The sequence below is a fragment of the Monodon monoceros genome, unplaced genomic scaffold (genome assembly GCF_005190385.1).
Source record: "Monodon monoceros isolate NGI ecotype Baffin Bay Population unplaced genomic scaffold, NGI_Narwhal_1 Super_Scaffold_18, whole genome shotgun sequence".
In the NCBI taxonomy this organism is placed as follows: Eukaryota; Metazoa; Chordata; class Mammalia; order Artiodactyla; family Monodontidae; genus Monodon; species Monodon monoceros.
Window position 1 is genome coordinate 135190800 of NW_021703774.1, and position 25400 is coordinate 135216199.

The window sequence follows — 25400 nt, forward strand, 5'->3', positions numbered from 1 at the left end:
GGTTTCATAAGTGTCTCTCAAAAGCTGAGGACGTGGTGCTCTGAGCAGGGCAGTGACATTGGTTTTGTTGGAGCCTGAGATGATATAGTCTATGTGTCTTGATTCAGGGATAAGACCTGTACTATCTAGAGAAGTGGATGGACTACATGTCCATCTAACAGCCTAGCCTAGTACTGCATTTTTCAACTAGGCTTTCAGTGTTAAGTTGGGCAGCAGCCAGCGAAGGTTTGTTCTCTGGCTTGGACTTCGAGAGGGTATTCTGCTTTGCTGCTTGAGAACTGGACTCATGAGTTGTATGAGACACATACATCCTCAGAATGCATGAACAAGTTATTAGTGTAGGCCTTTGCTGTGCCATTGAGCCATAAGTAAGGGATCCAAGATCCCTTAATGGGATGTTGAGGGCAGGGAGGGAATATGTCTTGAAACAAGCGATATTTGCCATTTTTGGAGCATTTTCTGTATGCCAGTGCCTATACTAGACACTGTATACACAGCACCCTGCAGCGTAGGTGTTAGCCCCATTTCATAAATGAGGAAACGAGGATGCACAGTGTCGCCTGAAGTATCCCTTTCCACCTCACTCTGTGGGGCCTTGCCTGCCTGTGCCTGCAGTGCGGTGGGAAGAGAGCATGATTACTCCTGCTCTCCTCCCTAATCCCCGCTTCCAACATGGAATCTTGTTTTCAATCCTTGTTTGGAGGGGAAAGTGGAATACATAATACAAAAGAGTGGTTCTCTGGAGGTTGGCCCATCATCCGGAAACATGGATTCTGCTGCTGCGCTGCGGACCCCTCTCTCCCTCACAGGGCTCCCCCCTCCCTTGGCATAGGTAACACGGTGGGAGTGATGGCTCTCCTCTCACCCCTCGACCCCTTCCTTCTCTAGAAGGGTTTCTTCCCTGGGACATCTGCTAACACCACCCAACAGGAGCTTCTTCGGAACAAGGAGTGTCCCTTTCATCTTGTACCCCCAGCGTCAGCACCGTGACCTGCACAGAGGAGGCACTCAGTACCGTGTGATTTGTGACAGAGGGAGGGAGGGAGGGAGGGAAGGAACGGACGTGTGTGAGCCTTCCTAGTCCTGTGGGCAGCTGCTGTTCATTAATGACAGTTTTTTTTAATCTGTGAAGTAGAAGATTGAGACTTGTCTCTGCTTACTTTAATTCAGGATTTTGACTCCATGAAAGGAAATCCTTCTTTCTTCAGGATGAGAGGTCGTTCTGTTTTGTTTTTCCATCTTAGCTTCAGAAATGGAGCAGTTAAGAATCAGCCCAGCTACCATGCTCGAAGATGAGATTACTTGGCTGGATAACTTTGAACCTAATCGCACAGCTGAATGTCAGACCAGTGAAGCGGACAACATCTTATTGGCAGGACACTTACGGCTCATCAAGACCCTTCTTTCACTCTGTGGGGCAGAAAAGGAAATGCTTGGTAATTATTACTTCATCTTACCATGTGATAGAGTACCTCATTTATTTCTCACTTCTTGCCATAGTGTTTTGTGAAACTGGGAAAATAAGATAGGTGCTAAATGTTCCATAGAAAATTGACCCTCAGACGGTAGGGTATTGTCTGGAATTTTAGTGGCTAACAAATTTAAGGTGTATTTTATCTGTGTCATTAAACCATATAGAGAATTTTATAGCGTTCAAAATAGTTGGCTCACATAACTTAGCAACAAATAAAAATTATAAATCAAAGTAGGTTTTTGTCTTCTCTTTTTACTGTTACATACTTCATAAAATACAGTCCGTTGTATGTCTTACCTCTTTTAAGGATAATTCTTGTCTGGAGAGGCAGCCCGCAACCACCACCCCTGGATGGTGGGATACACATATAATTTGTAAAACCATATTTGGTATTATAAATTATATTCAGAAGACAAATCAAAATGTTAATTATCACTTTTATCACACAAACTGAGTTCTAGAAAAATCTTGGCTATTGGGGATACATAGAAAAGAGTGATTCTAAACCAGGGTGAGATGGGTACATCATTTTTTTGTGTGTGTGGTACGTGGGCCTCTCACTGTTGTGGCCTCTCCTGTTGCGGAGCACAGGCTCCGGACGCACAGGCCCAGCGGCCATGGCTCACGGGCCCAGCCGCTCCGCGGCATGTGGGATCTTCCCGGACCGGGGCACGAACCCGCGTCGCCTGCATCGGCAGGCGGACTCTCAACCACTGTACCAACTGGGAAGCCCGGGCACATCATTTTTACCTAAAGATTTTTAAAGTTTTAAAAACTTTTATTTGGATTCCCCTATGCCCAAAGTAAAAGTTAATTATTCACTCAAACCGTCTGCCTTGTGATGTTCTTGGCATTTGTGTTTCTAAAGTGAAAGTTTAACTCCTTTCACTCTATTTTAAGCTCATAAAGGAAGGTTCCTTCGCTTGTCTATCTTTGCATCCTGTCCCGACTCTCCCACCCATCCCCACTCCTCTGCCCCACAGATCTTTGCCATGTATTATAAGAGCTCAAAAAATGAGCGTCAAGTTAAATTGAATGCCTTGCCTTTGGGTGGCCTCAGGTGCCTTTGCTGCTCTGATATGAAAGTGCAAGACAAGATCTTTGAATTAAAATATGTGTTCATCCTCAACATGAATATTATGCTCTATTCCAGGTTCATCACTCATTAAACCATTATTAGATGACTTCCTTTTCCGAGCTTCTAGAATTATTTTAAATAGTCATTCTCCAGCTGGCAGTGCCGCCATCAGTCAACAGGACTTTCATCCAAAGTATGGAAAATGCACGTTGTGTTCAGTTTTGGTAAAAATTCTAATTCGAAACTTTAGTCCAAAAAAGATTTTCTTAACTTGGAGTTTGTCTTCCGTCGTGTGAGTGTGTGTAGCTTGTAAGACATTATCCACTGTATAAAGAAATGCATGTAAGGGGGCCTAGGATAAAGCCTGCCTGGCACATAGTGATTGCTGAGCTGGTACTATTATTATCATCAAGATGGAAGAATAAGTAATAATGTGGTTAACTTGGTCAGTAACAAATTCCAGGAGAAACGGAGGTTGTAAGAATTGCTTCCGAAGTAAAGATAAACAGGCTCTGAGTCTTGAGGGTTTCTTTCTGCTAGGAGAAAAGCATAGGTGCTTTAGTGCATGAACCTTGTGATTTGCTGAGCATTGACTGTGTCCTTATAATTAAAACTGCTAGTGATTTATTAGCGGTAAATCACTAGCGGTGATAATTAGTGGTAATTAGTGGTAATTTTAGAGTCAAATTTTATATTAGTTTTTATGGGTAGAAAGATGAAAGATCTTTTGTAATGTTGACCCTTCGTGGGTGATGTTTGTACTCTTAGAAATAGGAAGAGGCAGCTACAAGCTGCCATCTTATTTACTCTGAATCTAACTTAACCTCATTCTTTTCTCACGAAAACCAGAGTTAATTGAGTAATCCTGAAGAAACTGAGGATTTGGTATTTAACCAGTGAAAAAAATTCCCATACAATTTCAGTGGTTATTGAAATGGGCAAGGCATAATAAGCAGTATTTTATGGAATCTTAAGAGGTATCTTACCATGTGTGAATATTTCTCTATCTAGAGATTCCTTATTAGCAAAACCTGTTTTAGGTAGTAAACCTTCATTAAAACTCTTGGGGTGTCCCTCACACTGTCACTCCCATCCTTACCTCTGCCCCAGTCTTGTTCTGGAAGATTTGGTGCTAGCTCTGCGGGAGTCTTTTATTAAAGCAGTAGAAACACATGAGTATTTCAGTTTTCAGTGAACAGAGAAAATAAATTTTCAGCAGTTTTACTGAAATTTTTTTCATGAATTCTTCCATTTGTAATTATTAAAAGTAATACATCCGTCAACGAGGAGTTGTGTTTTTTTTTACTCATATACAGTGCCTTGAATAGAAAAGGAAACATTTTGTTTCATCCAGTGTACTGAATGGTGTTCATTTATCACAGTGACTCCCAGCCTTTTCCCACCTAAACACGAAAGCCAGAAAGAGATTTAAAATACACAGAAAGTCTTTTCACAAGTAATGCTATTCTTATATCACACCAACAAAAGAACTTCTTAATGTTTAACCTGTATATATGGTACCTTCTATTCATTCTTTACCTGTCCCTTGCAACCCAGCAATGCAGGTAAGAAGCAAAGGACAGTGCCAGCTCCATGGCTCTTGTCCTCAGTGCCTGATGCAGTTCTGATCTCCATGCCCTTCAACCCCCTCTTAAACACATCTCCCACACTCCACTCCATAAGTGTTTCTCTCAAAGGTTGGATGTCCTCTTTTCTGTGTATCCTTCCTAACCTGTGATCTCCTAACAAATGCAAGGTTGGCTTAGGTGACTGTGAGAAATTACTGTCCATCCCCTAAATGATTTCTGCTAAAGGTGAGCAGCAAAGAAGCCTTCGGTGTCCTGCAGAATGCTTGCTAGTTATCTCTCATTGTCACTTTAAACAAATTGACTTGGCAAACTATTTCTGTCTCCACGTTTTCATAGATAGAAAGTTGATTAGTGTCCTTGAAGAATTTTTTTATCTGCAGGTGCACAGCAAATGTTTATGGGCATCTGTTCTGATTTGTATAGCTTTCTGCCATGTAGATATTTGAATTTCAGGGCAGTATCTACAAAAACCTTTCTTTCTACCTACTTTAATTGAAAGATAGTTATTTCCATGTTGTGTTTTTGGTAAAGTTTTCAGACTCTCTGTTCTCTATTCTTGCTGATCCATCCCTTAGATAATAATCTGGAGTCATAATTGAAAGATTTGCTACTTTATCATCAGGCCAAGAAGATACTTAGCTCCAAACCATAATCATCCCGCCTGTATTCATGGTCTCTTCCTTTGTTAAGTAAGCACCTCCCACTAGATTACTAGGTTGTGCCATCAGACCTGACTTAACCCTGTTTTAGGAATTGCAGCTCTTATATTTTCATTTCAAATGTTGATTTAGTTTAATGAGCGACGTAAGTAAAGTATTCACTGTTGAAATTGACTCGTGTCGTTTGTTTTTAGATGTAGTACAGTGAATAGCCGATTGGCAGCCTACGAAGTCCTTGTAATGCTGGCTGATAGCTCACCTTCAAATCTTCAGATTATTACAAAAGAACTACTTTCTATGCATCATCAACCTGATCCTGCTCTTACCAAGGAGTTTGATGTAAGTTTTCTAGACCTCAATGCACTTAATTTTTTTTAGAATGCTCTCTTAAACATAGTATTTTAAAACTATGTTTGCATTATCCTAGTCACAAAGAAAGTCAGTGTTATTCTTTTGCTTATCAAATTCACGTACTCAAATCAACTATAATCTATAGTGTATTACACTAATACACTGTAATATATTACTAAATGGTACCCTTTTGATTAAAGAAGAGGAGAGATTTTCAAGTCAGTTGATAATTACTCGCAGTAAAAAGTAGCATTTGAATCTATTTTTTGAGGAACTATGCATGGCACAGTGCCAGGCACTAGAGCTACAAATTCCAGAAAACATTGGTTCTGTCACAGTATAGTCTATGTTCACTTAAATTCAACTAAGATTTATTGAGTTTACTATGCGCTAAGGTGTTGTTGGCTTTTGGAGCTCAGAAATGAAGATAGAACCCAGCACTAAGATTGAGGTATGTCCTGAATGCTCTACTAACAGAGAGGCACTTCAACACCAGATGGTGGTGTTTTAGAAAGCTTCTTAGAAATGATGGAATTTAAAATAGAGCCCTTAAGAGTGATGAGCCAATTGAAGCAAGGTGGGAAGGTCATTCCATACATGAGAAGCCATGGACAGCTTTGTGTATGTCGGGATCTGCAAGAGGGAAGCGAGCTGCAGGTGCCCTGGAATATCAGACCAGGAGTGGGAGGACACTTTTAAAGCATTCTCCACTAACGTCATAAAGAGGCAGTCTCATCCCTTTGGATGCCTGAGCTGAGTACTATGGAACATACAAGTTAGGCAGGAAAAGAAGTGAGAACAGGTGTTCTAAGTAGAGGAAAGAGCACTTGCAAAGTGGAATGTGAATGCATAAATTGGGAACTATTTTGGTATGAACTGTTTCGTTTATAATGCTTACTTTATGCTATGCTTTAAGTTTTACATGCATTTATTTAATAATCAGATTAAAATGACAATCTTATTTTAATAAGTCAGGGATTATATCAGCATAGTGAAAATATTTGTCATATAAATACTTACATTTTTAGCACTGTTACGAACCAGTTTTTCTTATTTTATACTTTTTTTTTTAGTCTGTGCTTTGGACTACAAATAAATTACACTGTTAATTAGATCTTAGAAATCACGCTGCTCTAAGTGCATGTTGAATGTTAATGAAAACTATGTGATATTTAGCAATTCCTTTCAGTCCAGAAGACCTCCAGGGTTTTGTCAATTGGTTAGTTATTACATGGTTACACGTACTTGATATATGCAGGTAACATGATTCTGGTCATAGGATTAGAACCAAGATTCTGCTGTAATAGCATTTCAGAGTGTGTCATTACAGTATCCATTGAAGTGCCATGTTGAACTTGTAACCAAGATGCCTTTTCTAGATGATTTCTACCTAGAAAAATACTGTCCTGGAACCTACATTGTTACAGATCATCCTTAAGTGAAATGCTAGGGTGTTTACATACATACTTAATGGCGTGCTTATTAGAGGAAGTTCAATAGAAGAATATTACCTTCTCAAAAAAGGAAGGGAAGGGGCTTCCCTGGTGGCACAGTGGTTGAGAGTCCGCCTGCCGATGCAGGGGACGTGGGTTCATGCCCTGGTCCAGGAAGATCCCACATGCCGCGGAGCGGCTGGGCCCGTGAACCATGGCCGCTGAGCCTGTGCGTCCGGAGCCTGTGCTCCACAACGGGAGAGGCCACAACAGTGAGAGGCCCACGTACTGCAAAAAAAAAAAAAAAAAAAAAACTAAGGAAGGGAAGGAATATGAGCCTTCCTTGACTATCCAGACAGATTAGAATTCTTATAGTAAACACTTCATAGAACCCTTCCTACTTTTCAGATTACTACCTCAGTTTGTAAATATATATCAGTACTTCTACTTAATTAATATATACCCTACTATAATGTAAGCTCCTTGAGATCAAGCACTAAATACATTTCTGCTCTCTCTCATGTCTCTGGCACAATGCCTGGCACATTGTGCTCTTAAGAAATGTTTGTCGAATGACAATCAAGTGACTAAATGCAAGACTACATAGTGGATGTATAGGTACATGCTTCGTATATATGTGAGGTGCTTTAGGAACTAAAAGGAAACATTGAGATAGTAGTTTTAGATTTGTATTGCATCTGCAGAGGTACTTCATGAACATAGGTTTGCTACATAACTCGTAACACACTGAATGGATAAATCTGTATCTCTCTTTTCCTCTCAGACATCCCATAAAGCTGTAAGGAAATGTGCTGGTGGCAGAGATACTAATTCTCTCTCTCTATTTCTGCTCCTCTCTTTCCTAGTACCTTCCCCCAGTGGATAGCAGGTCCAGCTCAGGGTTTGTGGGACTGAGGAATGGTGGCGCTACATGTTACATGAATGCAGTCTTCCAACAGCTGTATATGCAACCTGGTCTCCCGGAGGTGATTTTCTTCCTCTTTCCTGTTTAGTATCATAAATGATGTATGTGTACATTGCCTGAGAACTGTTCCATAGTCATATATTGCATTTTGGGGTTTACTAAACTGGACATAATTAGAGATTCTCTAGTAGCTTCTGAAATCTGTATAGATGACATTGTTCATAGTCACATACTTTTGTATATCTGCTGAGGTAATATGCTGCCTGTTTGACAGATGGATTTGACTTAATGTGATTTTTGAACTCCTCAATTATTCTCAAATTGTATTCCATAAAGCTACTAACACTTTTGGTATTTTAGAAATATTTAGACTCTATCGTTAGCATTCTGTAATAATCTATTAGTAGCTTGTGATATAGCAAAGCTATGAAATAGTTTTGAGAATATTCTGTGTGTCATCATGTCACACTTATTTCTTATAGAGATCCTGGCATTACTAGTTCCGGTTTTTCATAATCGGACAGAAGCTCAAAGAGATGATTTATTCATGATTACACCAGCTAGGAAGCGTTGAAGCTAAACATATGCAGAGTTATAGCCATGTACAAACATACATACCATTCTGAAGGAGCATGGGTACTCACACATACAGAAGTCAAGATTTTCTGAAAGCAGTTGAATATTTCTAATTTAATACAGTTCATTTCTTTTTAGTCATTACTTTCAGTGGATGATGACACGGACAATCCAGACGATAGTGTATTCTACCAAGTGCAGTCTCTCTTTGGGCATTTGATGGAAAGCAAGCTGCAGTACTATGTACCTGAGAACTTCTGGAAGGTATTTTACCCAGTAACTCTTTAGATTGAAGGGTGTTAGGTATTTGGAGTGTGGCTGCATTCTTTCTCTAGTGTCTTGTTTATTGACTCTAGACTAATCCCATTGCCAAGCACCTATAGAAGAAATGTCTATACCATTCTTATTGGCATTGAAGCTTGAGTCAAGTGATTAGAATGTTGAGAATAGTCATTTATAATTTCTAGGGTTTTGCTAATCTTAAATGTTTTGACTATTTCGCATTCTTATTTAGCTGTTTGAAATATTTGTTCAAATTATTGCTCTGAATTTATGCCAATTTCACTAATACCTCTAAATAAAGACCATTCTTCCAAAACATTGCTTTACTATGTTTTACCTTATATTTTCCCCTATAGGTTGGTTAGTTTCTAAGAGAGAAACTCTGTTCCCTGGCCTTAGATCTCACCCTCTATGATTTCATAGACTTAGTATAAAGGGACCGAGGAAAAACATAGATGGCTGAATGCAAGCTAATCTCACGTCAGTAAAAACTTTTATACCCTAATAGTAAACTTGGTTTTTAGAAGCATTTAAGGACTCTTTCATTTTCCTTTTCTACCATATTCAGAAATTGCTACTTTTCCTGTAACAACATATTTAATTCTTGTTACATAGATTTTCAAGATGTGGAACAAAGAACTTTATGTGAGAGAACAACAGGATGCATATGAATTCTTCACCAGTCTCATCGATCAGATGGATGAATATCTCAAGGTAGAAAAAGTTTCATTTTCCCTCTAACTCCCTCTGACTCCCTCAAACTCTGTAACATGAGAGCAGTGGTTTAGGATTTGGGATTACTATGAAACTGACAAATCAGAAAGTGATCATCTTTAATACCACAAGAGTAATTCATTTCTTCTGGGTTTGAATATCAAAACATATACAGAACACTATAGATTATAGATTCATTTTCTTCTTAATTCATCTGACACTTGATAAAGTATGTAACTCTTAAGCTATACCCCATAATGATAACCATTTGTAGCTACACGCTCTGTGTCTGCATTGAAGTAACCTGGCCTCAGAGGAGTGCTGCTGTCACCGGTGAACTGAAGGCCCCGTGCAGAGCTGTTTTGCTTTGTCAAAGGGTACAAAAGGACCAGGTTCAAAAGTTGTTTGTGGTTGTGCGACCCAAAGCTTTCTACCTCTACCCAGGAAAATGTGTCACAAACTTCCTAAGTGGTATTGCCTTCTAAGATACAGACAGCCTCCCATCACTGCCAGCATTTGCCTCTCCTCTCAGTAGGCACAAGTTATCCATTTCTTTTTAAAAAAATAACTCATAGGGACTTCCCTCACGGTCCAGTGGTTAGGACTCCACACTTCTGCTGCAGGGGGCACGGGTTCAATCCCTGGTCGGGGAACTAGATCCCACATGCATGCTGCAACTAAGAGTTAGCATGCCACAACTAAGGAGCTGGCGATCCACAACTAAGGAGCCAGTGAGCCACAGCTAAGGAGCCCACCTGCCGCAACTAAGACCCGGCACAACTGGGAAAAAATAATAATAATAACCTATAGGGACTTCCCTGGCAGTCCAGTGGTTAGGACTTCCATACTTCCACTGCAGGGGGCACGGGTTCGATCCCTGGTTGGGGAACTAAGATCTCGAAACCTGCACAGCGCAGCCAAAAAAATAAATAAAAATAACTTGTAAATTTGTAGCATTCTATCCACAAGAAAAAAGAAAAGATCATGGAGAGTTACTCCTAGCTTGGTAATTGTGGCAAGGGGAGAAGGATTCGGGATCATCATGGATCATCTGAATCCTTCTGAATCCTGTCATCAGTGTGGCTGACGGCACTCCTCTTCCTTTTCTGATCATTTGCATTACTCTGGCAGCGGGTCTCATGGGTTATAATTCTTTCATTAGTTCCCAGCTTAAACTACCAAGCTGACTTGTTTTATTTTGTTGGTTAAATTAAAATCTATGCTTTACCTCAGGTCTAAGTAAAATTCTGTATAAACAACCTAAAAGTTCTAGAGGCATCAACTAAAATTTTAACTTTTTATTTCAACAGAAAATGGGGAGAGACCAAATTTTTAAGAATACTTTTCAGGGCATCTATTCTGATCAGAAGATCTGTAAAGACTGTCCTCACAGGTTAGTGAAGATAACACTGACATCAGAAAATAATCACCATCATTTTTAAATGATTCTTCTAGAATGTTGTAAATTTTTTATTCATTGAGAGGTTTGCAGATATATCTCCTAATGGATCTATAAATGTTTATTGAATTAAATTTCTTTGGGGAAATTTCCAGGGAATTAATTTCTATTTCTACAATTTCTTTGTTGAAATTCATAATTTTAAGCAATTCTAAGTGGTCAAAAATTGGCATTTTTATTTAGTATACTTTTAGAAGGATGAGAAGAAGGTGTGTGTTAATTATAGTGATTAGGAATGTATCAATAGTTCTGTGTTCAATCTCAAGTATTGTGGTAATTTCAAGATTTTTAAATTCCATTGCTGATATGGTGTTTCTATTATTTCCTAAGCAGATATGAGCGTGAGGAAGCTTTCATGGCTCTCAATCTAGGAGTTACTTCCTGTCAGAGTTTGGAAATTTCTTTGGACCAGTTTGTTAGAGGAGAAGTTCTAGAGGGAAGTAATGCATATTACTGTGAAAAGTGTAAAGAAAAGGTATTACATTTGCCCTTTTCAAAACACAAGATTAATTTGTCATTCATGGACTTCGTCTTTATGTTTTATGTAAGATCAATATTAAGCTCCTATTGTTACTGCCATTAAATTGTGTCATGACTTGTGTTCACAGAGATGGGAAAGCCCTGTAGAAATCTGTGACCTTCATATTAATTACTTTGTTATTTTATTGTCTCAATGGAGATAATTGGGTTTTGCCTCTCTTTAGAGAACAACAGTGAAAAGGACCTGTATTAAGTCGTTACCTAGTGTCTTGGTCATCCACCTGATGAGATTTGGATTTGACTGGGAGAGTGGACGCTCCATTAAATATGATGAACAGATACGGGTAACTTATTTTTTTTCCTTGGTTTTTTAATCACCATTATTACTGTACTCCCTTTATTGTCTCCTTTTTATATTTTCATCTGCAGTGTGAAAGGCTGTGGCCTCGGCATTCTGAGAGGTGCACAGCCCCTCGTCTTAAGCAGTGGCTGCTAGTGGTGCCGGCAGGTCTCTAGACAGTAACCCTCATTTCTAGAAGGCATCCTGTGACAGCTATGAAGTGAAATCCTTTCCTTACTGCTCAAGCAGGAGACTGCTTAAACCTTCCTAGACTTTTCAGCCATTCTGAAGTTGTGTACTTGAATTGGAGGGCAGTCCCAGCTTAAATTAGAAAAACACATCCCTCTTCTTTGTACAGACTTAACTGGCTGTGACCCTATATGTTACTAACCAACATTAATGTGCTCTTTTTGCTTTTTAAATAGTTTCCCTGGATGCTAAACATGGAGCCTTACACAGTTTCAGGAATGGCTCGCCAAGATTCATCTTCGGAAGTTGGTGAAAACGGGCGAAATATGGATCAGGGAGGTGGAGGATCTCCACGAAAAAAAGTTGCCCTCACAGAAAACTACGAACTTGTCGGCGTCATTGTACATAGTGGGCAGGCACATGCAGGCCACTACTATTCCTTCATCAAGGACAGGCGGTAAGGGGTTCTCGTACCGCTCCCTCACTCCACCCTTCCAGTAGTCTCTCCTCCATTCCCTGCCCTGCCGTACCTCTCCTCTGCTACCCCTATCCTCCTATGTCTTTTGTATGCATTCTCTGCCCTCCTGTATCCCTCCTCCACTCCCCCTGCCCTCCTATATCCCTCCTCCGCTCCCCCTGCCCCGCCTGTATCTCCCCTCTGCTCTCTCTGCCCTACTTTGTCATCCACACTTATCATTACGGTGCAAAGAAGCTTTCACATTGTTCTTTGATCTTATTTCATATTGGATTTTTAAAACTTGTTGCAATTGTTTTATCCCTTCAATTTGAAAAGTTGTTTAAGAAATTGAAGTAACTGTTGCTATATTTTTCTTAGGTGTTTTCAAATGGTAATTACCTGCTGTATTTGTAGACAATACATAGAGATAAATGCTGGGGATGGGGATGTTTGATTTGTAACTTCATAATATTTATTTTATCAAATCTGTGCTCTAGGGGATGTGGAAAAGGAAAGTGGTATAAATTTAATGACACAGTTATAGAAGAATTTGACCTAAATGATGAGACTCTAGAGTACGAATGCTTTGGAGGGGAATATAGACCAAAAGTTTATGATCAAAGTAAGTATTTGCAAATGTATATTTTCCATTAGTTTTATTTTCTTAATTTATAGTTTTCTATCAAATTGGAAGCAGTATTTTTTATATAAAACTAGAAAAGATTTTACTTTTTTTACATACTACTGCTCTCGCCATGTAGATCCACAAACTCCTTGATAGCCAGGGTGAAAAGGTTCAAGCTGCTTACAGAATTCTTTTTAAATAATTCCTTACAACAGCCCTGGGATGGGGGGGTGAGTTAAATGGAAGAAATGAATATTAAAGAACAACTTGAAAGAATTTCAACCTTAAAAATAGTTTCAGAAGTAGCCGTCCACTAAAATTTTCAAATTTCCTTTTCACTTATGTAGAGGTGTGATTAATGGAGAAGACATTTCTAGCACCTGTGTTTTTAAAACCTTATTTGTTATGCAGTGTGGTAAAGGAATCTTTCCACAACTCTACCCCCAGGAGAAAAAATATAAGGAAAAGTACATCACAGAATCCCATCAGAATTTGCTATTTGAAGAAGAAATATTTTTCAGAGACCTTGACATTTTTGAAACCTGATTTTGAAATACTCTAGGGGCATTTAAATTTTTCCACCTGTATGAGATCCACAATGTTAGATTTTGACACCAGACCATGGTAGTCATGCATCTAATGGTAGTAACCTTTATTAGCTGAACATAGTGTCATTGCCAAAATTTACCTGAATTTGGCTCTTCTATGCAGAAATGGTTAAGTGAGGCCAATTATAATCCCATCCTATGCCACAGAATTTATTTTTAAATGTTACTTGCCTTTTGATTAAATTTCCACATGCCTCGGAATGTTTACCTTCTTTCCCCTACTCTGCTACCATACAACTCCTTACTCTCTGCCCCTCTGCATCACCTTCGGAGTGATTTTAAGCAGTGCTCTAAAAAGACACACACTTCACTTACGCTTTCCATTTAACAAATTTAGTAAGTAATTACTTGCTGGATTTGTGGGTCCTTTGTTATATAGATTGTCAAGACAAAAAAAAAAACAAACCCTTTTTTATTTACAAAGAGATTTTTCTTATTGTCTCGTTATGAAGCGAACCCATATACTGATGTACGCCGAAGATACTGGAACGCCTATATGCTCTTCTACCAAAGAGTGTCTGATCAGAACTCCCCTGTGTTACCAAAGAAAAGTCGAGTCAGCGTTGTGCGGCAGGAAGCTGAGGACCTCTCTCTGTGAGTTTCTCCTCTGTGTAATTTGCTGTGTGATTGCAGTAGGTGATACCATGATCTTCAGAGTATGCTGTTTGGGATTTAAGGGTAATTAGCTAAGCTAGAGAGAAATTCTAAAAAGAAAATAAGTAAATCCCACTACCCCTTTTCTTTCTTCTTGCTGCTACCTGGTCATTATTTCCTTGGCAAGAAGTTATTTTGTTTTCAGAAACATGCATAGAAATTATTTTATCCTAGAATAGAGATTTTTAAAAAAATCTCATTTATTGAGTACACTTTATGTCCAGTGCATAGTTTGGGGTTGGCCAAAAAGTGCCTTCAGTTTTTAAGTAAAAATAAAAGACACATTTTTTATTTTCACCAAGAACTTTATTGAATAATGTATTCACCCTTTTGTTCCACTATCTTCCGCCATTTTTCAGGCAAATTCATAATTCCATCTTCCCAAAACTTTTTATCTTTTTGAGAAAAGAACTGTTCCAGGTGCCTTTTACAGTCTTCCAGGGAGTTGACATTTTTTCCATTAAGAGAATTTTGTAAAGACCGAAATAAATGGAAATCCAAAGGTGCAAAGTCTGGTGAATACGGCGGATGAATCAAAACTTCCCAGCCAAGCTGTAACAGTTTTTGCCTGGTCATCAAAGAAACATGCAGTCTTGTGTTATCCTGATGGAAGATTATGCGTTTTATGTTGGCTAATTCTGGATGCTTTTTGTCGAGTGCTGCTTTTAGTTGGTCTAATTGGGAGCAGTATTTGTTGGAATTAATCGTTTGGTTTTCCTGAAGGAGCTCATAATAGAGGACTCCCTTCCAATCCCACCATATACACAACATCACCTTCTTTGGATGAAGACCATCCTTTGGTGTGGTTGGTGGTGGTTCGTTTCGCTTGCCCCGGGATCTCTTCCGTTCCACGTTATTGTACAGTATCCACTTTGCATCACCCGTCACAATTTGTTTTAAAAACGTAATGTTTTCATTACATTTAAGTAGAGAATCGCATGTGGAAATATGGTCAAGAAGGTTTTTTTTCGCTTAACTTACGTGGAACCCAAACATCAAAGCAATTCACATAACCCAGCTGGTGCAAATGATTTTCAACGCTTGATTTGGATATTTTGAGCATGTCGGCTATCTCCCGCATGGTAGAATGTTGATTGTTCTCAATTAATGTCTCGATTGGATTGCTGTCAACTTCAGCTGGTCTCCCCAACCGTGGAGCATCGTCCGGCGAGAAATTTCCAGCATGAAACTTTGCAAACCACTTTTGACATGTTCGATCAGTCGCAGCACCTTCTCCATACACTGCACACATCTTTTTTTTGCATTTCAGTTGCTTTTTTTTACCTTTCTTGAAATAATAAAGCATAATTTGCCAAAAATGTTGCTTTTTTTCTTCCATCTTAAATATTAAAATGGCTACACAAAAATTTTCACCAATTTTGATAAGTCTTTTTTTTAGTGCACTCTGATCTGACAGCTGTCACATACAGTCTAATAAAATTTTTCTGAATGAAGTTAAAGACAACCAAGTGCTACTAGAGCCATCTTACGGAAAAAAAACGAACCAACCTTTTGGCCAACCCAGTAAATACTGTACCAGCACTGTCTGAAAAGTTTTTTTAAAGGTCCTGTTTTCTGTGAATTTGCATTTTAATACATTAGATCAGGAAAGTATACAGTTTAAGTCTAATACCCTGTTTATGTTAAGTTTATCCGGTTTTAGCAAACTACTAAAACAATAGCTATTTTATTCTAGACAAACACTTTTCTGATTCCATCTCTTAGGTCAGCACCATCTTCACCAGAAATTTCACCTCAGTCATCTCCTCGGCCCCATAGGCCTAACAATGACCGGCTCTCTATTCTAACCAAGCTGGTTAAAAAGGGTGAGAAGAAAGGACTATTTGTGGAGAAGATGCCTGTTCGCATATACCAGGTAAGAACTGTATAAAAAGTTCTAAGGGGGCTTCCCTGGTGATGCAGTGGTTGAAAGTCCGCCTGCCAATGCAGGGGACACGGGTTCGTCCCCCAGTCCGGGAAGATCCCACATGCCGTGGAGCGGCTGGGCCTGTGAGCCATGGCCGCTGAGCCTGTGCGTCCGGAGCCTGTGCTCCGCAACGGGAGAGGCCACAACAGTGAGAGGCCAACGTACCGCAAAAAAACAAAAAAAAAAGTTCTAAGGGATAAAATCCAGATAAATGTCAAAATCTATCTCATGGGTCCAGAACTACTCCTGCCAGCCTTCTTGTGGACGTAGTTGTACCTCTAGCGCCACGTCTTCTGACCCACCTTGTCACAGAGGTGGCAACAGACTCAAGATTGGCCAGGGCTGTCACTGACCTGCTGTGTGATGCCCCACATAAACAAGGGGGAGGGGGGCTTCCCTGGTGGCGCAGTGGTTGAGAATCTGCCTGCTAATGCAGGGGACACGGGTTCGAGCCCTGGTCTGGGAGGATCCCACATGCCGCGGAGCAACTAGGCCCGTGAGCCACAACTACTGAGCCTGCGCGTCTGGAGCCTGCGCTCTGCAACAAGAGAGGCTGCGATAGTGAGAGGCCCGCGCACCGTGATGAAGAGTGGCCCCCACTTGCCACAACTAGAGAAAGCCCTCACACAGAAATGAAGACCCAACACAGCAAAAATAAATTAATTAATTAATAAATAAACTCCTACCCCCAACATCTTAAAAAAAAAAAAAAAAACAGGGAGGGAGTGGGCAGTGCAGAAACACATTGCTGAAATTTATTGAATCTGGAGAGAAAAATAAGGTTCATAAGCTTTGGGTAAAACCAATATAACAGTGAAGACCGTTAGTTATTGAATACCTACTCTGTGCTACGTGCTTAAACAAATCCCTAATTCTTAAAACACTCTTGTGGAGTACCAGGTTTTATTCCCATTTTTCAGATGAAAAGGAGAAAAGGCTTAGGAAAGAGAAATGATCTGCCAATGTCACAGAGCCAGGATTTAAATTCAGACTGTCCAACTGCCCAGTCCAGACTTTATACACTAAGTAATCAAAAGCTAAGTAGCCAGAATCAAAAGATTTAAGAAAAATATGGAGTCTTTGATTGAGTGAGAGAGAGAGAATTGAGCATCCGATACACAGAGAGCATGGGGTTGGTTGTACTTGGGAAAGCTCTCATTGTCCCTTTCCACTCAGATTAACAGGTTAGAATTCAGTTGTCCTTCACATGGTGGTCTTCCTGAATTTCCCAGAAGAATTTGGTTTAATGAATCATAATTCACCTTTTTACAACTTCTTATCTTTGAAAGGAAGTATTTCCTCTCTCCTTTTTAAAAATTTGAAGGCTTGAGAGAAGTGTTTTTATGAACCCATTTTACCTAACATATCAGTAAAAATGTCTTCTCCACACTGAATAATTTACCCTGTTTCTTAAAAATAATTACCAATTTTCTTTTATAGATGGTGAGAGATGAAAACCTCAAGTTTATGAAGAATAGAGATGTGTACAGTAGTGATTATTTCAGTTTTGTTTTGTCTTTAGCATCATTGAATGCTGTAAGTACTAGTTGGATTGTTACTAAACAAATTAGAAAGGATCATAGTTAAATATCTTTCCACTAAAGCATTCAGTGACTCACCCTCACTCTCACTTGTTAGCATTTAGATTAAATGCCAAAAAAAATTCCCACAAATGGGTCACTTAATGGGTGATACTAAAATACAGGCAGTATTCAGAATGTATAATGCAGATTGTGAATGAGTGTGGGTTTCTACTTACTGGCTTTTTTAAGTGCTCTTGTTATATTTTATAAAAAATTTAAGAGTAGCCATAGGTGATGTAAACGGATATTGGGCTATGAGGAGATTAATTATTCCCAATTCGTAATCAGATGTTACCAGACTCAAAATCAGCTTCTAAGTGCTTCTTTTTCTTGAGCACCATGATCACAGTTTGCCAGTAAGGGGAAGACTTTCTTAGTCTGTTGGTAGCTTAATTAACATGCTGTGGTCTGAAGGCTCTATTTTGAGAAGGCTTCATAAAAGAAATGAAGGAGATACCTTTTCTTAATCTTTTTAAAATTTAACTGCAACATTTTCTATTACGAACTGGCTGGAGTTTTCTTACTAGTATTTATTTTATATATATCTCATTATTCAGTCCGTAACAATGCATAATAATCTATAAAACTTCAGTGAAGAATAGCCTGTCTTTTTTCTCCCTCTCTTGTAGACTAAATTAAAGCATCCGTACTATCCTTGCATGGCAAAGGTGAGCTTACAGCTTGCCATTCAGTTCCTTTTTCAAACTTATCTACGGACAAAGAAAAAACTCAGGTAAGAGGTGACACATTTTGATAGTCTGTTGTGACAAAAGACATTAATTAAATTAAAGTTGAATTTATGAATTCATTCAAACACTTAAAAATTCAAAACATTGTTTTAGGTAGTTGAAGGCAACTACCTAATACACCCAGATGATTAAAATATGGGTTCCTATTTTTAAGGTATTTCTAATTCAGTAGGAAAGATGGACAAAACAGAAAAAGAACTGTGGTGTAAATGCTATATGTCTTTAGAAATTGGGAAAAGTCATATCCAGATATGGGGGTTGAACTGACTATCCATGTTAGTCCAGCAGTCATTGAGTACATTACTTATCCTCCACCCCACCCCCCCCAAAAAAAATTTTTTTAAATAAAAAAAAATGAGCGACATTCCATGGAGTTATTTGCTGGGCTGTCTAACATCGCTGTCTTTGCTTTTTTAAAGGGTTGACACTGAAGAATGGATTGCCACTATTGAAGCATTACTTTCAAAAAGTTTTGATGCTTGTCAGTGGCTGGTTGAATATTTTATTAGTTCTGAAGGACGAGAATTGATAAAGTAAGTGTCAGTATCTTTCAGTTAAAAGAAATGTGTGTCTCTTCCAGTGATTTAGAGCTGAAGCTTCTCATAACTCTTTTTATTTCAACTTGAAATTCTTTTTCTGGTTGGAATCAATTCTAAGCAGGTAACCAGGCACTCACAGGCAACTGCTGTTGCTCAGGGGATTCCAAAATACAAATCTCTTCCCTCGGACTCACAGTCTGGTGGCAAGTAAAGATCAGCCATCCTGGGTTATACAGTAAGACCACAGTATTGCTAATATGTTTGGATTCTGGCTAAAATATTATTTTTCAAGAAGTTTTTGATAGCATGATAGTGTGGCAAATATACCATGATCGTATATTTACCTACATATCTATAATACAAAAGTAATTGGATTTTTCAAGAAGGCCCGATCACTGTGAATGTTTACACCTTGCTCCTTATTCTCTTATCCTCGGAGAGTTCAGCATCGATGTGGGGGACTCAGCGAGCACCTTGATCTGTCAGTGGCCAGGCTGCTTTATCCCCAGTGGCCGCTCCCCTCCCTCTGCCGCAGCTTGCCCCATGCCTCTCGGGCGTGCCGAGCGGGCTCACCCACTGCTAGCCAGTGGCCTTGCCTCAGCCTTCACCCCAGCACAGGTGAAGCCCCCCCGCCCCGCCCCAAGTTGCACACCAACCAGTCTGTTCCCATCTTCTCCTTTCCTCCTGATATAGTGGAGGAAGCATCCTCTCTCCTCTCAAAGTGAATCTCTCTACATGAGCAAAGCTTCTCAAGGAAGTTGGCGTCTTTACCTTCCAGAGTTTTCTACTGGGTCACTTCTGTCAGCATGCAAATATGCTCTGGATCTCTCAACTTAAAACAGACAACAAGGAATTCAGAAATGCAAGTCCCTTCCCAAAGGGAGATCGTCGTGCGGCGGCAAGTTAAGATCTAATTGAAACTCCTGGTCCCGTATCCCCTTCATCTTGAGGTCTGAGCTTCAGACATTCATTCACCGGCCTGCTTGGTATCTCCACCTCTGCCTCCTCCAGTGTACCTCATACAGCAACAAAAGGGTTCTTTTGAAACAAATTAGATTATGTTACTTCTCTGCTTAAAAATTCTTCAGTGGATTCTCACTGCACTTATAATAAAATCCAAAATCTTTGCCATAATGTAATACAAAAGGCCTCACTTGAGTATGGGCTTTGCCTGTGTGTTTCACTTTCCACCTGGCTTATCATTCACCTGATTGTTGATTCCTTGAACACACGAAGCTTTTTGTCCTGCCTAAAGACCTTTTTGCCAGTTATTCCCTCCATTTGAAAGTCTCCCCTCTACTCTTTGCATAGAAAGCACCTTCTCATCCATCAGATGGCAAGGGCCACCCAATTTAAAGTAGATCTGCCCTGTTGTTTGCTCTGTCTCCTCCGCTAAACTTCAGCTTCCTGACGGGCAGAAGCTACTCCGTTTGGTTCCCTGCATTAAGTGCTCACGTATTTGTGCATGAATACATGCATACAGTTCATAAAGAGAGAACAGATAAACATTTCTTTGAAGTGTTTTTGCCTGTCCCTTTAGAGTTTGCATTAAAAATAACCTTTCACCCATTTTTCCAGCTTAATTCCAAAATATCTTCCCATTAGGACTCCTGAGTATTGTGTTAAGCAGTAGAACGTCATAGAATCATCATCCATTTGAAAGGAACATGGCAAAATATTTAGTTTACCATCAAGCAGGCTCGCTCTTAAATATCTCCAGAGAAACTCAGTAACTTCCTTTGTTTTTGTTTTTTTTTAACATCTTTATTAGAGTATAATTGCTTTACAATGGCATGTTAGTTTCTGCTCTACAACAAAGTGAATCAGCTATACATATTCATATGTTCCCATATCTCTTCCCTCTTGCATCTCCCTCCTTCCCACCTTCCCTATCCCAACCCTCTAGGTGGTCACAAACCACCTAGCTGATCTCCCTGTGCTATGCGGCTACTTCCCACTAGCTACGTATTTTACGTTTGGTAGGGTATATATGTCCATGCCACTCTCTCACTTTGTCACAGCTTACCCTTCCCCCTCCCCATATCCTCAAGTCCATGCTCTAGTAGGTCTGTGTCTTTATTCCTGTCTTACCCCTAGGTTCTTCATGACCTTTTTTTTTTTTCTTAGATTCCATATATATGTGTTAGCATACAGTATTTGTTTTTCTCTTTCTGACTTACTTCACTCTGCATGACAGACTCTAGGTCCATCCACCTCACTACAGATAACTCAATTTCGTTTCTTTTTGTGGCTGAGTAATATTCCATTGTACATATGTGCCACATCTTCTCTATCCATTCATCTGTTGATGGACACTTAGGTTGCTTCCATGTCCTGGCTATTGTACATAGAGCTTCAATGAAAATATTTGCAAATAAAGCAACTGACAAAGGATTAATCTCCAAAATTTACAAGCAGCTCATGCAGCTCAATAACAAAAAAACAAACAACCCAATCCAAAAATGGGCAGAAGACCTAAATAGACATTTCTCCAAAGAAGATATACAGATTGCCAACAAACACATGAAAGAATGCTCAACATCATTAATCATTAGAGAAATGCAAATCAAAACTACGATGAGATATCATCTCACAGCAGTCAGAATGGCCATCATCAAAAATTCTAGAAACAATAAATGCTGGAGCAGGTGTGGAGAAAAGGGAACCCTCTTGCACTGTTGGTGGGAACGTAAATTGATACAGCCACTATGGAGAACAGTATGGAGGTTCCTTAAAAAACTACATATAGAACTACCATGTGACCCAGCAATCCCACTACTGGGCATATACCCTGAGAAAACCATAATTCAAAAAGAGTCATGTACCACAATGTTCATTGCAGCTCTATTTACAGTAACTTCCTTTGGTAGTATGATTTGGTTTCTTTGAATTCCTAATGGTAAAGAATCTAGTGAATTACCTAATCTAAATGTTCCTGGTAAAGTTTATTATATTTTGTCTCTTTCTTTATAAAGCCCAATTACTCATCATTATCGAATTAATATTCTCCTTTCTCTAATTACTTATTTCTTTAGAACTTTTAAGATAGCTTAAGTTGTCATTGGTACAACTAAAAAATAAACATACACTGTAGTAATACCTCAGTAACTGTGCATGTAAAGAGGCTGTTGTCTCTCAGATTAGCCCCTCTGTAGTCCTTTCGCGGGACAATTTTTAAATGTAATTATAAGTGTAAAAAATTAAATTAGTAGCAAATAATGCTTGCAAATTGATCTAAAGCAATTAAAACTACTAACATGAAGGGCACTTTACATCTTTAAAATTTTTTTTATATTGTGGAAATTTTTAAACATACTCTAAAGTCGACAGAATAACGAACCCTCTCCTGTACCCATCCCCAGCTTGAGTTGTCAGCATTTGGCCAGTCTTGTTTGCTTATCCCAATTCCCACACACGCTCACATGCATACTTTTCTTTTATCCTCTGAAATATTTTAAAGTAAATTTCAGACATCATGTAATTTCACTATAAATTTTTCAGCATGTATCTCTAACAGGTTAAGTTTAAAAAAAAAAATAAGTGCTTCACCATCATCACTCTAAACAAAAATGATAGTAATTCCTTCCTATCATCCTGTACCCAGTCCATGTTCAGATTTCCCCAGATGTCTCAAAAGTGTCATTTTACCATTGAATTTGTACAAATCAGGCTCCAAATGAGCTCCATTTGGTCTCCATTTGGTTTGTATGTTTCTTAAGGTTCTTTTAATCTGTAATTGTTCCGTTTCCCCACCACCTTTTCTGTCATGCCATTTAACTGGCGTGAGACAGGTCATTAGTCCTGTAGAAGTGCCCATATTCTGGGTTTGCATTCTCACGATGCTTCCTAATGTCTGTAATAGGAAATGTGGAGCACCCCCTGTAGATATTCTTTCCAGAAGAATTGTACCTAAATCTGATCAGACATCTAGAGCTAAATATTGCAAGAGTACTTGTTATCTTTTAAACTTGCCTGGAGTTGCCACTTAGAATCTTAGTGGATGTTGAACAGAGCCTTGTGTCAGGTTCACATGAGGTAGCTAATGCTGAGCATTGACAGTTACGTGCAATGAGCAGAAGTGAAGTGGCTTCAGAAAGCTCCACTGTCATCTTCCTGTGGGGAGAAGGAGGGCAGGGCTGTCAGCAAATGCTGCCCTCAGACAGGGACCAGAGCAGCTTTCACTGCTGTGACCTGAAAGAATGCCTCAGGACAGCTTTGCCTTGGGTCATCAAAATTCTGTTATATTAAATCTTGCTCATGGAACAATGAGACTTTTCTGTTAAGAGATATTAGAAACGATAGGTAAGTTTTCACTGTGCTGATTATAATATGGGTTGTCGTGTCAGGGTGCGTGTGTGAAACAGAGAAAGAAAAGCTGACTGTGGGGAAGCATGCAGTTACCTAGTTGCTCTCAGGTAGTTACCACCACTGCCCGGCACCAGGGAGCAGATGTTTCTGCCTGACCGTGCCCTCCGCCACATCTGAGGCTGCTGCCTCTACCGCCCTGGTGGTGTGGAGGATTGGATTGGGTCGTGCCTTTGCAGCGGGCAGTGTAGTATCCCAGTGTAACACTGGGTGTGCCAAATATGATGGACGTGGCTGACAAACCTTAAAACTGCTGTCATCGTCATCATCACCATCATCATAGAAGAAGAAGAAAGGAAGGAAGCAGGACCTTTTCAGCCTCACATGCTTCCGAGAGGACTGAGAAATAAGTAAACGTTGGGAGGGAAGAGGAGAGGAAAGTGAAAGGATGGAAACACCAGGTGCACAGGGGGATTGGGAGGTGCTGTGTCGACTCAGAACTTTGAACTTACGTCTTATTCTGAGACATTGAAGGGGTGCCAGGGAGAACTACTCCTGAGTGAACAGAACTTATAAAATTTTAGGTTCTTTGCTTGTATAGCTCTTGAAGTCTGAATTTACATTTATACAGATACTCATCTTAGAGGAAGAAGAAACAGGAAAAAATCCACTTTCTGTGTTCAAGGGTCTTGTTTTCCTTTTTCTCCTCCTTCCTCCCTCACAAGGGCCTGTGTGTGCTGACGCTCTCAGGAGACTTGAACTGACATCTTGGAGTATTTTTTTTCTTGGACAGTAGGTGGGACCATGTTGGGAAGGTTGGGTTATAGAAATCTATCTTGCTTTTTCACACCACGTTTCTCTCTATGTTAGGATTTTCTTGTTGGAGTGCAATGTGAGAGAAGTACGTGTCGCTGTGGCCACCATCCTGGAGAAAACCCTAGACAGTGCCTTGCTTTATCAGGATAAGGTCAGTCTTGTTTTCTAAATGTTATTTACACATTCTGTTTTTACCAAATGTTTTAAAGTGCATATAATAAGAAAGAAAGCCTAGGATTAGAGTCTGGTAATTATCCACATAAAATACACGTTCTGTGCACTGACTTCCTGATAAATGCCAGGCTAGAAGGCATTCTGTCCTCCTCTCCTCAGATCCCAGATGTCAGGGTAGGCTAGGAATTCAGATCTGCTTTGGTCTGTGTCAGGATTTTCTGTCTAGAGCACTTCCTTCTCAGAGTCTTCTCTTGAGAGTTTGTGTTCGATCTCTCTGCATTAAGACCAACCTGAGTCTAGAGTCTCTAGTCTAGACCGACAGTCATTTTGAGCCACCCCTGGCTTTGTCTCTTCCCTCCTAAGTTATTTTCATGATCCGAACCTTCATTTGGCAGCCGGACCAAATAGTGCCGTCCAATGTGGGGCATTGGCCACAATAGTTCCTTCTTTGATCTCCGTTATTCCCTAATCCTTGTTCCTGTTCCTCTGAATTTCTTCTTCTTCTTAACCATGTTTTCTGTAACATATTTTCTTCTGGTTCACAATGCCACACGTGCTAAAACAAACCATGGTATTTATTATCATCCTCAGTCCCCCCAAATTTTAAGTCTTAGGGACATAAATGACATGAGTCTGATTATACAGTCTGTTATGAAGTCCTAGCAAATACAGCAGTTACTTCCCAAGTTTGCTGTTTCAAACAGCTGACACTACATGGAAAACTTTGAAAAATGTTGTTTTGAGAACGAATTGGCTCCTTATAAGCTCCTTATAAATTGGCTGGAGGCAGGGTCTCAATGAACTGAAGGCAAATTCTAGGAATTGCTGCTTCAGATTCAGATGTTGGCTTTACTGTTCAATCCTTTAAAGAGGCCCTTGATCCACACCCAGTGCCTGGCACCCAGGCACTTAGTTCCTTCAGCAGTCCTGAGCCGGGGTGCACCGTTAGACCAGACATGCTCAGGAGCTCCGCTCAATCCAGGATGGAGAAGGAGGTCAAATATACTCTTCAGGGAGTACCTAGAGGAAGACTGTCTCTCTCAGTTCCAGGGATCCTAAGGAAGTGGAGGTTTACTCTAAGGCATTGGCTTTCGATCAGCTTAAACAGCAGAACCATTTTTGGCAAAACCTTACCTGGTTGCAGAATATTTACAAATAGGTCATTGGGAGCAGCCTTAGGACAGTTAGGATACCGTTGCTCTGAAGTACCCCTGTGGAAGTTTTCTCAGATACTTAACATAAGGACCTTCTTACTCTCCTCCTTCCTCCCATGTACAAACCCGGACAAAGGATAAAGGCAGAATTAGTGTAGTCTCCCTACAGATGGGGTCAGGCCATAGAGCATCATCCCACCAACCTCTAAAGGCAGGGCTGCAGTGGGGAGAAAGGGAAGGGAGTGGTGGAGGACATAAAC

The 25400-nt window shown here is 39.8% G+C and overlaps 1 protein-coding gene across 6 annotated transcripts in view; it reads left to right on the plus strand.

Annotated features, from left to right (window-relative positions):
* Positions 1-25400, plus strand: part of USP24 (ubiquitin specific peptidase 24) — a 150876-nt gene that overhangs the window by 105364 nt on the left and 20112 nt on the right. For 4 of the 6 annotated variants that reach the window (XM_029229986.1, XM_029229991.1, XM_029229988.1 and 1 more), the window contains 17 exons: positions 1245-1436; positions 2628-2745; positions 4995-5139; positions 7451-7570; positions 8224-8349; positions 8983-9081; positions 10392-10474; positions 10871-11015; positions 11245-11364; positions 11786-12006; positions 12504-12628; positions 13692-13833; positions 15619-15769; positions 17261-17356; positions 18033-18136; positions 18572-18685; positions 23867-23963. In XM_029229986.1, coding sequence (XP_029085819.1) covers positions 1245-1436; positions 2628-2745; positions 4995-5139; positions 7451-7570; positions 8224-8349; positions 8983-9081; positions 10392-10474; positions 10871-11015; positions 11245-11364; positions 11786-12006; positions 12504-12628; positions 13692-13833; positions 15619-15769; positions 17261-17356; positions 18033-18136; positions 18572-18685; positions 23867-23963 — 2198 coding nt within the window. The remainder of the gene's footprint in view (positions 1-1244; positions 1437-2627; positions 2746-4994; positions 5140-7450; positions 7571-8223; positions 8350-8982; positions 9082-10391; positions 10475-10870; positions 11016-11244; positions 11365-11785; positions 12007-12503; positions 12629-13691; positions 13834-15618; positions 15770-17260; positions 17357-18032; positions 18137-18571; positions 18686-23866; positions 23964-25400) is intronic. The other 2 variants (XM_029229987.1, XM_029229990.1) reach the window with 1 other exon arrangement.